The sequence below is a fragment of the Wasmannia auropunctata genome, unplaced genomic scaffold (genome assembly GCF_000956235.1).
Source record: "Wasmannia auropunctata unplaced genomic scaffold, wasmannia.A_1.0 LD336083.1, whole genome shotgun sequence".
Taxonomy (NCBI): Eukaryota; Metazoa; Arthropoda; class Insecta; order Hymenoptera; family Formicidae; genus Wasmannia; species Wasmannia auropunctata.
In genome coordinates this window covers 1,794,475-1,813,033 of record NW_012026807.1, presented here as the reverse complement: position 1 = coordinate 1,813,033, position 18,559 = coordinate 1,794,475, and the positions used below count along the sequence as shown (strand labels likewise).

General features: G+C 34.5%; 3 protein-coding genes across 4 annotated transcripts; 2 read left to right on the top strand and 1 right to left on the bottom strand.

The window, feature by feature from the left end:
• Position 1: 1 nt before the first annotated feature.
• LOC105448667 (vacuolar protein sorting-associated protein 26B-like) lies at positions 2–4,174 on the bottom strand. Its single transcript, XM_011687368.1, has 6 exons — positions 3,940–4,174; positions 3,611–3,754; positions 2,707–3,101; positions 2,532–2,638; positions 2,118–2,329; positions 2–1,814 (listed from the first exon to the last, which is right to left on the bottom strand). Exons 1-6 carry the CDS (start codon positions 3,940–3,942, stop codon positions 1,551–1,553), a joined length of 1,125 nt encoding a protein of 374 aa, XP_011685670.1. The 5' UTR covers positions 3,943–4,174; the 3' UTR covers positions 2–1,550.
• A 1,069-nt stretch (positions 4,175–5,243) lies between these two features.
• On the top strand, positions 5,244–8,633 carry LOC105448666 (palmitoyltransferase ZDHHC3). Its single transcript, XM_011687367.1, has 7 exons — positions 5,244–5,613; positions 6,155–6,332; positions 6,778–6,963; positions 7,059–7,195; positions 7,562–7,646; positions 7,787–7,999; positions 8,081–8,633. The coding sequence occupies exons 2-7, from the start codon at positions 6,252–6,254 to the stop codon at positions 8,240–8,242; spliced, it is 864 nt and encodes a 287-aa protein (XP_011685669.1). The 5' UTR covers positions 5,244–5,613; positions 6,155–6,251; the 3' UTR covers positions 8,243–8,633.
• Positions 8,634–10,995: 2,362 nt separating this feature from the next.
• LOC105448665 lies at positions 10,996–17,931 on the top strand. Of its 2 annotated transcripts, none has more exons than XM_011687366.1 (3): positions 10,996–11,135; positions 16,601–16,682; positions 17,417–17,931. In XM_011687366.1, the coding sequence occupies exons 2-3, from the start codon at positions 16,635–16,637 to the stop codon at positions 17,678–17,680; spliced, it is 312 nt and encodes a 103-aa protein (XP_011685668.1). In that variant the 5' UTR covers positions 10,996–11,135; positions 16,601–16,634; the 3' UTR covers positions 17,681–17,931. The 2 variants fall into 2 exon arrangements, with proteins under 2 accessions (XP_011685668.1, XP_011685667.1); XM_011687365.1 differs by lacking the exon at positions 10,996–11,135 and adding an exon at positions 12,479–12,610.
• Positions 17,932–18,559: the final 628 nt, after the last annotated feature.

Genomic DNA, 18,559 nt, shown 5'->3' with positions numbered 1-18,559 from the left:
ACAGCAGTATCACCCTCATCGCTAGCAGCATCTCGCAATGCCGCAGCGATGGAGAGAAATATATGTCCGCATCCGACTGTCTGTGATATTACAATATGTAAATACGTGTATGTTTACATATACATACAGAATATTGAGTAAATCGCGGTACAATCGTCGAATGGATAATTTCCCGTGAAAAAAAAGTCAAGTGAAATAGTGCAAAATGAACTTTCATTATTGATCTCTTAGTCCTCGAGAAGCGATTCGTATAACGGACAATACTTTCATACATTCGAAATCGACTTTCTCAAAAACTATATTATCAATAAAAAAAAAATTTATCGTACAGTCGTTATTCTTTCACGGGATGTCGCTTGACCGATGTGCCACGATTTATTGGAACACACCTAAGCCAGTTTAGTCATTATTGCCAGAATGAAAAGTCTTACATATGTATATATACTCACACACGTATACTGCAGTATATATATATGTATGTATATATATTTATATATTTATAAATACACGAGGCGGCTACCCCATTATTTAATCTATATCATAGTCCACTCTCGTGTTCAGAAAGGCATATCAACTTGAGCAGATACATCGTAATTTGTGTCTGTTTGGAAGATTGACGTTTATGCAAAATGCACACGCTTCTGCATATAAAACTCTCTATGTTATGAAACTGTCCTTACGCACAGTTTTGCGCTGAACTCAAAAGCCGAAGGTAATCTATCAACTCGTGTCGTGCACAACAATCGACATCCTTATTCTCTTTTTTTTTTTGTACAAACTCGTTCTAAAAATAAGTGCGATCTTTTTCGCTCGAGGCGCATCGTGTGTTTATATGTAAACTATTTTAAAAAACATGCGTCACGTACACACAAGCAAGTAGCTTTCCCGTGTTTTCGTTTGTAGTATTCGTAGACTAGGTGAACGGATTAATATGGGGCAGCCATTGTGAGTATATATCCATTTTGTATTTATAAACTCTTTCTCTTCTCTTTGCATAACATGGCGCTGCCGTAGACTTCGGATTCTCAGAATTACATAGTGGGCGGGTCAGTGGGCACAATCTCGTCTGTATAAAACATTTAGAACACTGTAACACCCAGATGTTTTGCAAAATGTACCGTTGGTTAATATTTGATTAGTAAGCCGTCCATTCAGGAAATACCTATACCGCTTGTTCCGTATTATACTCGTTTGCAATATCGGCACGTGAAATAATGTCAAAATTATCCCTTTTTCAAAATGACAAAAAGATCCTCCCTGTATTTAAATCTATTTTCTCAGTATTATAATTTTGATCGGTATTCTACTAGTTACAAATCATTCGTTCTCAATTATATATATATATATATAAGGTATCCAAAATATTTACAACTTTGCTAGCAGGCCTTTTACGCATCCCGCTGTTTTTCATAATAAAAACAAATCTCCCAACGCGATAAAGGAGACTCTTCCTTCAAGCCTAATTCCTTTGTTGCATTCATCAACCATATTTCAACGTTCTCAACTAATCTGGGCTATAACTGGCACCAGGGACAGAACTATGCGGAGACTCAATCACTTTCTGGACCGCCTTCCTTTTCACCCTCGCCGTCACCTTCCTCCCGCGTCATGCCCTCGATTGGCGCTGGAGCATCCTCTGCGTTCGTGACGTTGTTCGTTGGCAGTTGACCGGAGTCAGGCGGCGCCGATGGCGGGCCGTTTTGCGCGGCGCCTTGCGGGAATCCGGTTTCAGCCGATACTAAATGCGACGGCATGTGCGGCGAGGCCGTTTGCGACTTTCTGCTTTTCTCACCTTTCCTCCATAATGTAATCTCCTGAACAAAATACGAAGAGCAATGAATATACAAGGAAGGGTGCATATAAAATAATATTCTAATTTGGAACATACGAAAAAGAAATATAATTGTAAATTTAGGTAAAATGAACATACAAGGAAGAGTGCACATAAAATAATATTCACATTTTGAACGTACGAAAAAGAAATATAATTTTAAATTTAGGTAAAATGAAGATGCAAGGAAGAAGTCCATATAAAATAATACTCTCATTTTGAACGTACGAAAGAGAAATGTGCTTTCAAAAAGTCTAGAAAAAGATATGATATGCAAATAATTCACCTGTTGCTTAAAGTATCGTCGATCTTCTTCATCCATGAGAACCAAATTCAGATAGTATCTAACGCTAAACTTCTTATTAATATCGCGCATCGTAGGCGCCAGATCGTACCCAGCCAAAAACACTCTTATGGGAATGGACTCCCCTCGAACGGGTGCGCCATCCATGATCTCGTACTTCGCTATGGTTTCGTTCTCGGTAAACGTATGGGGACCTGCAAACATGTATTCTAATTATTGCCATAGTACCACGAATACCGCAGTGGACAAGCTCCTGGGAAACCAAAACTTGCGTTCCAATTTTGCAAAAAAAAAAAAAAAAAAAACCATGCAATGTTGCATGCGTACAAAACTGCCGAAATTATAGTTAATTACTGTCACTACTTATGCAATAAATATAAATTATCTATAACGTACCAGAGCCTGTAGTTTCCCGTTTGATGATTGCTATCTCCATATGTTTTATTTTTATTCTAACCAAAAGAAAGTATATTTTGCCAACAATTACATCCTTCAAATGATATCTGAAAAGACAGACGGTTATTATATGTTTAGGAAATCCAATCATCGGAAGAGCCCAAATGTGACTTACTTGCTTTTATTATATTCAAATTCGATATGCAAACAGTCTTCAATTCCAACTTCCATTTTAATTGGATTATTCATGTCTGGATAGGAACTAAGAGTGTGCACAACTAATTCGAGTTCTTTAATAATGTCACTAATTCTTCGTACAATTGTCACTTTCAAGAAATATCTTAGTCGTACGTTGGAGCCGGTATAACTCTCAAATGGTTTCTCGACATTTGGGAATTCAAATGTATACACCGTATTGTGTGTTAGTTCCCCTGGCCTTGCCAGTTCTTTTACCAGATTTGTAAACTCATGATGGGTACCTCTGTCATAATACAGCTCAATTTGTCCAATAAATTCTACCTTGACACCATGATGCTCTAATTTTCCAGCTTTTCGCAAGCTGATATTGATCTGCAAGCATTGATTTAGTGTGACAAATTTTATACCACAAGAAACATATGTGATACAACATTACAAATATTAAGAGGAATATCTTACAAGTTTAATTAATACAGAAATCAAAGAGTTAGTGCTACAAGATAAATCGCATCTAACGACATGTATCACAGATATTTCTCTGTAGTTATGTAATAAATTAATGGCAAATTAATCGGTAAAAACAAATACACTGTAACTCTGTCATCTTATTGTAGAAATTGACAACCATGTTTTAATCATCATAAAATGGCATATGATATTTTAAACAACTGATAATTTCCTAGATATATTATATTACAAGCGAAAAAAAATCTATGCATGCAACGGAAATACAGTATTCGTTCGAGTTTTACTGGGCAAGCAAGCCTGGTGCATTCAATATGTTGCATGCAAGCGTGTAAACGTTTCGGGCCTATCGAACCACGTTAGCCGACCGACGATTGACGACTCTCGGGGTCGACGTTCCGGGGAGCAGATCTCACCTTGCCGGACACGGTCTCGCCGTCGTAGTAGAGCAGGTGCCGTTCCTTCTTGCCATCCTCGGACTTGATGTCCGCGGTCTTTCGCGTCTCGGCGCCGTCCAACGTGATCTCTATGTCGGCGGACTGACCGAAACCGAAGAAGCTCTGCGTGGGAAGAATTCACGAAAGCGTTAGAAAGAAAAACAAACCCGTGTATCACTGGAGGGGGAGGGGAAGGGGGGAGGTAAGGATGGAGGACGACGGGGATTTTCCCGGCGCCGGATCCGGGAGTCTCGGGTTACGGTAGGCCGGAGGCCTGGTGGCACCCGGTGGGAGGCGAACACACGCACCATTTTCTAGGATAAGGGACCAGTCTTCGTTGGAACGGTGAGATAACCCCCCGGCGCAACGCCGCAGTCACGTCCTGGACAGGATCGGCCGTATCACGGATCAATGGACAATTCTCCAGGGCAACATTTTCCTGCGTGTGCACGAGAGACCGAGAAAAGTTGGGTTATTTTTTCACTCGTTCCTCCCGAAAGTCACAAGTAGCCAATATGGCCGCGCGCACGCGCCCCCTTCCCCCCCTTCGCCCCCTCGCCCCTCTCCGCGCACCGCCTGTGTGCGCTGTCAAAACTCGCCGGTGGCGCGCGCGCGGCGAGATCTATCGGCGTTTACATATCGCATCAGAAGAGAGGAATGGAATGAGGATACCGGATATCGATGAGATATGAGCAGATTATGTGAGGAACTTTGCTGCACTACAGTAGCCTGGACTGCACTAAATATACCGACGAGATAAGGGCTCGTTGATAAGGGCTCAGGCACGGTGAGAGAATTGAGAGGAATAAGGAATTGAATATGTGAAATTAGGAAAGAAATCAGAGTAGGAATCGAAAAATATATCACATTATACCTTTGACTTTTTCCTACTTTACGTTTTTCTTTTATTTGAGTCCTGAAAACTTTTCATCTTGCTTCTGTCAAATTCTAAATATATATATTTTTTATTTTATTTTAAGTAGACGAGTGCTGCAGTTATACTTTCAAAATAACAGCTGACCTTAAAATTTAATCAATTAATTGTTTTTATATATTTGAAAATCCCTTTCCAGAATTAAAGCATAAATAATAACGAAATGCGGATGAAACAATTTCATATTTAAAAAATGAAAAAAATTTTCGAAAATATTACAGTTTTATTATCGACTTCTATATAGCGTTGACTCGTGAAATTTGCTTGGAAGAGCTTTACCTTGAGGTTCGATTGGTCCTCAGTTAACTTCCTTAATTAAAACTTATATCAGTTTTTCTATTACTATTATGCATTGAAATTAAGAATTGCAAATTAAAGATTAGCCCAATTAGCAGTAAACAATGTTATTTAAATATTTTTCAAATATTTATTTATATATTATTATATTAAATAAATGTTTAAAAAAAACATTTTAAAAAATATTGTCTGCTGATTGGGACAATTTGATTAATTATACATATAATTTTAATTTTAATTAATCTGTATACATACTTGCGCGAATTCGAATTGGTAAGATCAATCTTCGTTTTTATCGATCAGGATCGATGCGCTCGTCAGATGGCGTCTCTTTCCGCGATAGATTCGTGTCCACATGGGCTCTCAAAGTCGCGATAACGGATGGTCGGGTCAGGTGGGGAAGGGAAGAGCGACAGAGAGGACGGGCTGGTGTCGTTAGAGATACGGGGGTTGATTTCGTTTTCTACGCGGCCTGGCCTGATACGTGTGCTCACGCGATTCGGGAAGTAAAGCGAGTGGCATTCATGTATTTATGACTGCACGCCGCCACGCCGTCGTACGCAGACCTTGTGCCGCGCGCACTTCGTCGCACGATCGCGCACGGGTGGCTACGTCCGAGAGTTTGGTCCCGACGCGCCGCGGACGCTCGTCGTGCACTCGTCGTCCCGCCGCGACGCTGCGATGCAGAACGTTATGACGGCAGACGTCGCACGTTGTTACTCCTCGCGGACGCGTGTCATTGCACCGTGATGTAAGTATTTTCAATTTATAGCCTTACTGTACGTATAACTTACATCTCCCGAGAGGAGGAGAAAGAGAGACTTGACGTTTGTCGTCTCCGCGGGTACTCCACGTTCTCATCTTGGATAAATCAAATGATTAAACAAATTACGGACTCCTGAAAACAAACGGTACGGTCTCTTAAAAAAAACAGTATTACGCAGGAGTTATACGGAGTCGGCGTAAACAGTGCGCAAATTCATATGGGATTTTAAACCAGTGATACAATTGCGCTTAACAATACACGATAACTTTACAAACTCTGTTTCGGCTCCGTTTGAGCCAGCGTGACAAACTCTCAATGTTCATCTTGGACAAATGTGGCTGTCTAATTTTCACTTTGATGTTATCATTGATAAGTAAGATTGTGGACGTTTATCTTAGCATTAAGTGATCTTTCCTCACATTGAGCAAATAAAGCTCGGGCTCCATTCAGCCATCAAAAATCGTTTCGAATGCTTGGTTGATATCATTTGCAACGTCAGTTTTCATCGTTTTCTTTTTTTTTCCAGGCATGTGATTGCAGATTTTTGTGTGTACAAAGGTGGAGGTGGTTACCCTTTATGTCTTATAAGGAATACAGTAGTTCAGTGAACAGCTGTTTCAACAATGGATTACGATTACATGCCCTTTCACAGGGAGAAAGACTTTCACAATAGATGTTGCGGTGGAAAGCTCTGGTGTATTAAGGCAAGGAATCTTACGATTTTTTATGTTTCTTTGAGGATGATCTTGATTAACTTGATTAACAATTTATCAAGCAACACTTGCACTGTTCTATTAACACAGATTGAGGAACTAATCTTTTTTGGCTGGATATTATAACAATAAAAAATATTACACGTCAACGTGTCGGCTTGCATAGGCACTATTTAGTTATTTATAATTTATTTATGGCAGCCTTAATTTCTTGAAGTTAAACCAATCTTTTATTTTGTAATACATCGAAAGATTAGATTAGGAACGATGAATTATATATGATTATATTACATATGATTAATTAGAAATTTTGCTAAACAATTGCCGGTTGAATTGATCATCAATTAAGTTAATTGAAGTTTGGCAAGGTCGTTCTAAAAGTTACACTGTCGTTTCAATATATAACATTAATGTAACTATGTTTATATATTTACAGGATATATGTGGCATCATATGCGCAGTATTAACATGGCTACTGATAATCTATGCAGAGTTCGTAGTGATGGCAGTGATTCTTATTCCGACGATAAATACATTATATTCCAGTTTAAATATGGCCATTTTCCAATCTCTAGCATTCCTGGCCTTTGCTTCGCACCTAAGAACCATGTTTACAGATCCGGTAATTGAGATAACGCAATCTTGTTTATTGCTACAGATTTAGCGTGTATTACGTAACATGAGTTAAGCCTTTTTTTTTTAATTTTTCATTTTCAGGGTGCAGTACCGAAAGGTAATGCAACGAAAGAGATGATACAACAAATGGGATTTAGAGATGGACAGGTTATTTTTAAGTGTCCAAAATGTTGTTCTATTAAGCCTGATAGAGCTCATCATTGCTCCGTTTGCCAAAGGTGATTAGAATCGAAAAATTGCGTTTGTAGAATAAAATTTATTCGCTTTAGCGTATTTACAAGCCGAAAAGGGGACTCGGTTTACAATAATTGCTTATCATTCATCTATCCATACCTTCTACATAAATCACTACTTACTTATTGCTACTTATTCCCCATTTATCTATCTTTCCTTATATCTATTTATTTCTGCCACCTATATATACTGTCTCCTGTTGATTTTGTTTTTTTGCACTCTCTTTTATTCTTACTCTATGCGTTTAAAGCTAATTAATCTACAGACTATCACAGCTCGGCATTTAGACGAGCTTGCGTTTGTAATACATATCGAGCCAATGTACTGATTACACTGTGCTGCAATTGCAGATGCATCAGGAAAATGGATCACCATTGTCCATGGGTTAACAATTGCGTAGGAGAGAATAATCAAAAATACTTCGTACTTTTTACTGTGAGTAAAATTTTATAAAGCACATGCATATAGTTTCCTTCTAGGTTCTTTACAAAGAATGATCAAATTGATGCATTTCAAATGCATCGAAATATTTTGTATAATAACATGGACCCATTTCTCTTTTGCTTTTATTTCAGTTTTATATAGCGGGCATATCACTGCAATCCCTGTTTCTGTGTATACAACAATTTACCACGTGCGTCAGGCAAGAATGGAGAGAATGCTCCACATTCAATCCACCGGCGACGGTGGTGTTATTGTTATTTCTGGCATTCGAGGCACTATTATTTGCCATTTTTACTGCTGTGATGTTAGGCACGCAACTGCAAGCTATTTGGAATGACGAGACTGTATGTATATAAAATAATCGTTATTTTTCACGCGTTAAGAGGTTGCGATTTGTACTTATCGAAATGTATTACCTCTTACAGGGTATAGAACAACTTAAAAAGGAGGAAGCTAGATGGGTTCGCAATAGCAAATGGAAATCCATTCAAGCGGTTTTCGGAAGATTTTCGATAGCTTGGTTTTCCCCCTTTACCTCGCCTCCTAACGCAAAAACGAAATTAGATTCTTATCTATATTCTGTTTGAATTATATTTTGATACGTATAACCATGACTTATACATATAGAGGAATATTTAAGAGATATATATATTAAGTACTAAATGATGTTCGATTAGAATACAGGCTGATTCTTGAAATTGAGACGGACTACAACTCTTCTTTAAAAGAAGAAAAATAGATACAAGAGAATTTTGCTTAATTTCTAGGATTATTCTATACACATGTAAGGAAAGATTTCTGTTCAGTCTGCGATATTGAAAATTTTGTACATACAATCTCGCGTAATCAATTTTTTTATTTATATATCAATTTTCAGATCTTTGTTTATGAAAAAAAAATATATATTTTTTGTGATAGTAAAAGTATTGAAAGTTAATGTTTTGCGCAATATTTAATATAATAGTAATTGACTGTTTACATTTTTTGTAAAGATTTTATTTATTATTATCGGTTTATTTCATATATATTTATCAACGAATTTCGTACATATATATTACCGTTTATAAATTTGGAAATACTTGCAATTTTCTCGCATCATAGGAAAAGTTAAACTAGAAAAGACTTTTAAAAATTTGAAAAAATTTATAAATCGAGAACATTATAACGCCAACAAAAATTTTGTCTCTTGAAAACTCTTAAATTTCGAAATTAAAAAGCATTTCGTAAAAATAAGTTTTTATACAAGAAATTTGATATTGCGAAAATCGCATCAATTTTTTTAAAAACTATTTTAAAACTTAGAATGTCTTTCAAACTAACTTTTCGTAAATTCTTGTCTAATGATGTTTTATTAAGAGTTATAACGCTTCAAAATAAAACAAAAATATTGAAAAGAAAATATAAATTTTTTTAATTTTATGTAAATTACGAAGAAAATATAGAAACATAATTACAAAACAAATTTACAGCTTTTTCTTTAAAAAGATTTAGATTTTTGAAAACTTCTTTACGATTTTTCTTCACTGAGATTTTATGTGACCTATGAAAAATCATAAATGTACCCATCATAAGTGTTCCCGAATTTATGAACGGTAGTGTATATAATTTGTATAATATATATAAAACAATTCTTGCAATTATAAGATATAAGAGGTAAGTGAGAACGAATATATTATATATACAGGGTACATTTTTGTGATAACACTTGTGTGCAGATAGAGCGAATTAAATTGAATTAAAAAGTCCTGTATTTTGCGATTCTCAATAGTTAACGAAATCAATTTATAAGAGATGTTCCACTGTTTATGATTTCTAGGCGAGTGATATGGCAATGGAGATCTAAAAAAAATGTACGAACAACACATTGTTTACAAAACACTCCCTCCAAGTCTTGCAGCGTATTTGCGATCGTAAACGAAGCGCCGTCTCTTGTCGCGCGGATTCGCAGATCTTTATAAATTAATTTCTCGTTAACTGTTATGAAAATTGTAAAACGGCACAGGAATTTTCGTTTTAATTTAATCCGCTCTATTTGTACATGAACGTTGTCACGAAAATGACCTGTATAATATAAATAATATATATATATTATTTATACATAATATATAATACGTATATACACATAAATATGTATATATATATATGTAAATGTATATTTACATCTTTTTTTGTGAATTTGTAATTTTATACTACTATCCAAATATTGTACGAATTTTTTGCTATGATAGCATTAGGAAAGTACTTAAAAAGTGAGTCGAAAACAGGATCGAATTTACCTTTTCTTCATTTCTAGAAACAATAGTATTGGAGTGCTGTATACATTTTGATTTTAAATATACAGGATTCCATTGTATTTAAAAGAAAAATTTTGTTACATTTATGTAGCGTTTTTTTTAATTTTTTCGTGTTATGTATATATTGTTATATTTTGCAAACGTAAAAAAATGTCGCTTTGGAATATGCTTTTGTACACGACATAGTTTATTTAAATTTATAGAATTGCAAAATGTATTATTATTTTGCTTCTATCGATTTTTTAAAATACGGTTTGTCGATAAGCCCTAAATTTGCATCCTTAGATAAAAACGGCTCTGGCAACTATATTGTAATACCTTATCCAAAGAACCGTAACATTTTTCTAAAATGTACTTTAATGATTATCTTGATAAAAGAAAACTATAATCCCTATAAATACAATAATTGTATATGATATCGAATAGAAATGGTTCTTTGACATTTTCATTTTCTACTTCGAGACTGGACTATATTTTATATTTATATAAACACATGAAAATTTAAGAGTGCCATGAATACACATACAAAAGAGGTAACGTTGCAAAATTTTTCTTATCGTTTATCATGCATATCGTAGAAAAGATTTTGTGTCGCAAAATTTCGCTTTTCAAATACATCGAATTACAAAACGTATTTGTAAGAAACAATAAAGATTGATCTTCAGGGATGAATTGAAAAAAAAGCTTGATAATTTCATCCTTTGTCTGAATCTCTATTCAAGTAAGAAAAATAATAATATGAATGACATAAAAAAGAATTTGAATAAAATAATATAATGATTATTATATGTATTTCCGATCCCTTTATACTCTCAACGTGATGTTTTTGCTAGTAAATGCGAAATACAAAAAGAATTTGTCTTGGCATTTATGACGAATTAAAGCGTGAATCTCATGTTTTTTAAATTCGAGTTTTTCCAGAGATAATTAATTCGGGCGCCTCGCACCGTACATCTACGCAGTTTCATCCGAAGCTCACGTGAGCCACGTCGGCCGACGATATTCCCTTGTTAGTCGTGCACTCGCAAGCAAGATTTCCCTGCTTGACTTGGAAACGAGCGATCAGTCGCGCGGCGGTACCACTGGCTACTATTAGGAAAAGGATCGCTGATAATTAGCATTTTAATTTGCACAGCAGTGATTTCTCCATATCGCTTTCTATCCTCGCTCTCTACGAAAGGTCTGGGTAAATATATTTTATATCATATATATATATATAAGAAATTAAATCTCTCGATCCGGACAACGGCCGCGTAAGCGATACGAAATGCATAAAGCGCGAGTCCAGAATCACAGCTCCATAAATTTATCTGTCCGCGGACAACTTTACTTTTGCAAAAGTAAAAGTTTGCATAAGTAATGACTAATTACATTATTAATCTTTTATGATTGAATATGTGTCGCAATACTCTCGATCCAATTATATTATTTCAAATTCTGATGGCAAAAATATCAATATATTATAATGATTAATATTAAAGTATATAATAATTAAAAAATATTAATATTTAAATATTTGAAAATATTCGTATACATAATATTTTTAATAATGTATTTAAATTTATATATTTATTATATTATTAATAATAATAGTTAAATTTATTTTCTTAAGTTTTCAATGAAACTGTTTTAATCGTTTTTATTTCTATTACTATCATCGATATGTGACATTTTAACATATTATATTATATATCAATATATTGTATATAAAAAAATTATATGTTTAAATATTAATAAGTTATGCTACTAATACACTAATTATTAACAGGATATTAATAATAATTTATTAAATATAATTATTATTAATAATAATAATTTATTAAATATAATTATAATATAACATATAAATAACATATTAATCGTCAGTTGGTACATCCATTTTTCAAGTTTCCAAATATGTTTAAATCGCTTTTGTCTCTGTTTTTATTATCGAAGCAATTATGGTCTTTATACTTCACACTAGACCGCGTCAGAAAGCCGTCTATCGTATCTTCTTTTTAACTGGATCTATATTTGTTTTATAGCCTTTTTTGCCTCTCCATTATATTCTAATGAAAAGCGAATTAAACGGAACTTTCTTTCCCCCGACAATTTTTTTTTTTTTTTTCATGACAAGAACAGAAATGTTTCTTGTTGGTCGTGATGATATCTCTTGTATATTAAAGTCGCATAGTTACATTCAATTATATCTTCGATCCCGCGGCATCGTAATCTGAATCCGGCGGTGGTACAAAGAGGCGCTGCAGAAGTAAAGTGTGCCTAAAAAATGCGATATATATCAAGCAGAAAAAAGGCGATTTATCCGCTCGACGGAGATATGCGTGTCCATCAGATCCGCGAAGCGCGCGTTGCTCTCCAATTGGCCAGCCGCCAATAGCGCGGTAAAAAAACGAATGCGCGCGCGCTCGCGGTCGGGCCCCGTTTTCCACTTTCATCGACTTCCGTTTTTGCGGACGAGGGGATACGCGATACGGCGCGGCGACGGCGGCGGCGGCGGCGGCGGCGGCGGTGGTTTCCATCTCGACGGACGCGCGGGCACGACAAGGCCGGGAGCCAGGCGGTCGACGATCGAAATCCGCATCTGTCACGCGCGCCACTGCCACCATCGTTGACGCTCGCTGTCGTTCGCTGGCTTTCACTTTTCCGCGGCGATATACCACGGTGAGTCTTTTTCAGAAGCTCCTCATGCGTGCGATTTCCCAGAAATACTGTTTTGTTCAAGTCTAATTTAGACGACTCGTAATTCGGAACTTGGGACAGAATCCCAAGTTTGTAAGTCCCAAATTCTCGTGCATTTTGATATACATACATGTACATACATATATCATATGTATGGTATGTATGTGCAAATATGTATTGTGGTTTTTATATTTGTACATACGTACACATATGCATACCCCTATTTTTAACTATACTTTCCTACACGGAATTTTATTTTAAAATTTACCTCGAAAATCATGTTAATCGTAGGATAATATATAGTATTTCGACGAATTTTATGTAATTTTCACTATATTTTTTACTATATACTATAACAAATTTATTGTAGTGCAAAGTAAAATTTGTGAAATACTATGTTGTCCTACGATTAATATGATTTTTAGGATAAATTTTAAAAGGAAATTCTCTCTCTGTAATTCAAATTGTATAATTAATTTTAAATATAAATGTATGATTATATAATATCAAACTTGTACAATATATATGCTATGCAATTTGCAAAATTTATAGATAATAATATAAAAAATATTCTACAAAAAATGGAGAGAGAGATATGATATGATATGATATCGCTATTATGCGCTCCAGGATAAATCCTCTTAAGCGCAGAGGAAGAAAGAGAGAGAGAGAGAGAGAGAGGGAGGGGAGGGAGAAAGCTTTACTTTAAATGTATATATGCATATGTGTATGTATGTATATGTATATAATGTGTATATGCATACTACATTGTTATCATTGATACCACTTGGCTAACTGTTTTTCCACACTTTTCTATAAATGTTATGAAATTTTCAGTATATCATGCGGGTAATGACTGTATTATTGTTTTGGAAAACAGTTACTTCCAGCATAGATCCAATTTTCTAAGAACTTATGTTCAAAACGATAATCCATCAAGTTGACTATCCCGCGCGTATTTCATTTCAATATACACTTCAATCCTACAATACCACTCTAATCTCGAGTGATTTATGTGCTTCAGCTCATGCTTCGTGCCGTTTTTAATGCATTTCTTGAAATATTTGCACAGTGTTTTACGATTTTATATTAGGCAATAGCGAAAGAGTGTTTCTGATGTTCTTACAAATCATATAAAAAAGTTGTAATTTTAAAGCGATATTAGAATAATCGCCCACGTCTTTTTGTGTAATAAACCATGGATGACTTTGATCAAACTTTGCCGACTAACTTAATCAGCGATTCATTCAATCGACAGAAGTGTTTAACAATGTGTTAGAATTTGTTAAAATTTGTAATTAATAATTTGTTGTTTCCAATTTAATAATCTTCAATCTTTAATAACACAAAATTAGGAATTTTATCCATGTTAACTATTAATTGTAATTGTAGAGATATAATTGCATAGATAGAAATTAATTATCGATTACGTTAATCGAAGTTATATCGAAGTTATCATAGATATATTCTAATACATATTTCGTACATACATGTGTATTTTAGATTTTTTAAATATTTTTTGTATATTAGGGTATATATAAAATTATAATGAACAGAATTCTGTTACGAGAATTATGAATCATCCAAAGTGAAATTTTAGGTGTGTTTAGCACTCGAATGGAATTAATTTTACCGACAATAAGCTTATCGACGATGCTTGTTTTGTATTAAGAAGTTTTTATTTATTGTTTGTTTTATTGTTTTATTATTATTTTTTAATTGTTAAACATCGAGATTGGCTAAAGAGAATGGCGAGCCGCTCCAAATAACCGACGAAACTGGTTTTTCCGACTGAGTTTCCGCGAAAGGCGCATTCTTTTTTATTTATTGAAGTAGGATGTAGTTGTTATCTTGAACAAAAATATTTTTTTTGTATAGAGTTCAGAGAATGAAAGGACGGTTTACTATCTCTAAGTCACAAAGTGCGATTGACCCGACGTACATTCTTTTCGTTTAGACGTTTAATTCGCGAGATGGTTCGACGAACCGCGGCGGCGTGCGCGCTTCGTTTCGTCACGCCTTGCTTAAACACTTTCGCTTTCGTGCTCCGCGGATCATCTCGTGATTCCTAATTGGACACTGTGTAATCGCCGTTTTACGGCTATTTACTTACCGATGGCTTATCTCGCGAAGCATATATCTATGATCTGATGCGAGTAGCGCGGTACAAATAGCTATAAATATTAAATTCTTACCCGACGCGGGAATGCGAGAACGATTGAGATTCGACGACTCTCCTGCGTGGAATAATAGTTCTCATCTCGTACACGAAGGAAAGCACAGCTTTTCTCTCTCGTGATCTGCGTTTCAATATCATTAATGTAATTAAAATATATAACTACACATACTATTAAGATACAGAATTACAACGTATAATTAAACGTTTATAAAAAATACGGATTTCACGTCGATTGAAGAGTACGTGACGATTTGATGTAATCGCTTTTCAGCGTTTAACTCGGACGCAATTCGCCGTGAAGAGAGATTAAGAGAGACACTTTAATATTTTCCCGGATGTTCCTTCAGACATTTTTTTTTTACATTTTTGTATTATTGCTTTCGCGTGTTTGGAACGATTACCTAGAACAATAACAGTCGGCCGCGCAACTGCGAAAGGCATTACATTTCGTTAACGGCCTGTTTCGCAATAGGTGAACGGTTAAGGTACGTGCACATACGTAACGGGGAATGGAGAGCGACCGTAAAAATGCGATTTTAAAGCGGGCGTACTCTAGATATCCACGTTCAAAATGACGCACATCGCGATCAACATTAATAAGAGTGCTCCAAAAACCGTTAAATGATTTTCTTCGTAACGATAGATTTCCTGATCAACTTGGAATCGGTTTTTCCTCAGAATATCGAAGAAAGATCGTCGTTCATTGCACCATTTTATCTTATTTACATATATCTTCATAATCAAGTTTCAGGATTAAAGTAATTCCATCAAAGAAAGTTCCGTCTATAAGATTAACCGAAGAATTTAACATAGTTATCTGTTTAGTATAAAGTAGTATAGTATCCTGAAGTTTAGTTCGCAGAAAGCTATTCTTTCTCACAATCGTTCATAAGTCGAAAATTACTGATACCTTGACATTTTCGCTAAGGAAAGACTCGGCTCCAAATTAGCTAAAGACTATTATGAAAAGAATAACTGGTTTTAAAAATATCCGTATGATTACATCATACAAACTGTTACACTTTATTCATATGTTTACATTTTAATGTTTATAAATAAATTATGAAAATAGAATAAGTCAAATTTTTTAAATCTTATTGTTAAAAGATTTAGTTAATCTGTCGCTCTCTTATTTTATTTTATTTTTTTTCTTGTCTATTTTATATCTTTCTTTTTCTTATATACTTTCTTACTTTGTATCATGTTTTATTATTATCTTATTATTTCGTTTACGACGCTATGCTATAATACTGTAATGTTTTTAGCGCTTGAGAAGATACTATATAGAGCACTCAATAAGTAGTGACATTTCTCTCCCCTCTCTCTTTCTCTCTTTCCGCTTTTAATAGATTTGTTATTCATTATTTTAACTAACTATCATCTCGTATTTAGATTTTGTTTTTAATATAACAAGGCCTTTTATTATATAAAATCACGTACACATGTATATATTTATTATACAGGATGTATCGTTGGTATATTATACACAGGATGCATTTTAGTCTAGATTTATCTCATGCGAATCGAGGTGATGCACACGTTCCGCACATAGCATTAAATTATATCATTCCACGTATTCATAGTCATTACTCATTAGCACCAAGCGCAAGTGCGCGTATGAATGAACAAGTACAATTTTTTTTATAGCTAATAAATTGTAATTATAAACACATTTGTCACGTGGCATAGCGTGCGATTAATTTGCGGAGACCGGATTTCGCTTTCCCTGTTTCATCAAACAGTCGAGAGAGTTACATTGACAATCGTCATTTAAACACTATTTGTCATTTTAGTATTCTTGATTGCGCGAGAGATATCATCAGAGAAATGGAACGGAAAGTGATAATGATATGGAACGGCCGAAACATTTTATTGGTACGTATAATTGTTTACTATTAACTGAAAATTATCATCTGGTATCACGTCAAGTTATGTTCAATGATCGCAAAACGATTCATTGTACGTGTAAATAGTTAAACTGTTATAAAAGTAGAAATAAATCGCTACAGCTATCAATTATGCTGTTGGATTATCTTTATTTCAAGAAACTTTAGAGTTGTGCTGTAATTAAAATATCTTCATGCAGTTTTTAGTTGAATCGAATTATCGCCAACTTAACATATTTTCATATTCTGAACAAATACTTATTACGAGCGATCCCTGCAATCAATCCTTTTTTTTATTATAGTATTATTTTTTATTGCTAATTTATTTCGTTAAATTAAACCTTTGATTTTTCAATCAATTTTCAATTTCGGAGTTTCGACATGTTTGTAATTTTACAGTCTGTATTTCTATTAATTTCTTTTAATTTACGCGGAAAGAACGATTTTGCCGGATACAGATCTGAAATAATTTTTGTTCAGCAATCAAAATAATTTTGAAATGTCAAACCGATTGCTAGAATATCAAAATATTTTATAGCAATGCTTATCATTTTTAACTTTGCAATAAAATTATTTTGATTGTTTCAACAAAAATTATTTTCAGATCTGTATTCAGCAAAATTTTTAGACCTTCCAACAAAATCGTTCTTTCCGTGATCTTTACAAGCAATTGTCTTTCGTGTTCCAAGTTGGTAGGAATTGATGAAGATAGCATTATTACAGGTCTTTTGCTTTTTTGTCACGTTAATTATCCTCACATCGGCATACGATCCAGAGGACAAGTCCCTGAAGGATATTCTCTTGCCGGAGGGTCAGTTCGAGGCGTTTTATTTGAAAGGCACGCAAGACGAGGAGCAAAACGCCGTGAGACCGCCCCATCTTCACGGATCCTTCCATCAATATCGAAATCCCGCGCTGGTTGACGCGCCCAACAGCGCGGCGTATGGATTTCGTTTCGACGGGAAACGCCGTTTCAACTTCAGTTGAAGTATCGTGAATAATTAATAAAATCAAAACGAAGGAACATTGAATATGCCAGAAGCATTACCGACGCTTTCATCACGAATTGCGGTTATCGTTGAAATATGGAGAGCAGGAATGCGTGGATGTCTGGCAGTTAGCGGTTAAAGCGATTTGCATCATTTTGTTTAGTCAAGCGTACAAACTGAAAGTGTTTATGCATAAGAAGATTTCACATGTATCATTTTCTTTAAATAAAAACCGCGAATTTACAATTATTTCAAATTTAACAACAATTATTTATATAGTTGACGTTTCTTTTCAAACAGATATTTTGATTTATGAAAAAATAAAATATACATTTCGGATCATCTGTGTTTTTCAATTAAATCCCATATCCCGTATTAATTTTGTTAAAAAGCTGAATGTAAACTGCATTCAAGCAACGCTAACAAAATACGGATGAATCAACTCAGTCGCAATGATATGATTAATGGTCGACGCATTCACTGAATTAAATTACGAGATCTACCTCACGTCGGCAAAGGTGTAAATTGATTGAATTGATCAAGCTGATAAATTTCCCATCATAAATCATTTTAGATCAGATAATAATTACTGGTTGGAATTTCCTTAATTTTAAATGAATTCTAGACGCGCGTAAAAAAGGATATCCAAATAATTTGTCAGCCATATTCAAAACTCAATAATACGTAATCGGATAATGTTCTGAATTTATTAAATTATTTTATAAATTCTTTAAATATATTGCATAAGAGAATAATTAAAATAATGTCCGAATAATTAGTGATCGAGGATTAAAGAGTTTTTCAAAGGCCTTAGAAAAATCGATAGTATTTAATATCATTTAGATCTTTTTTTAATGAAATATAAAATTCCAAAAAT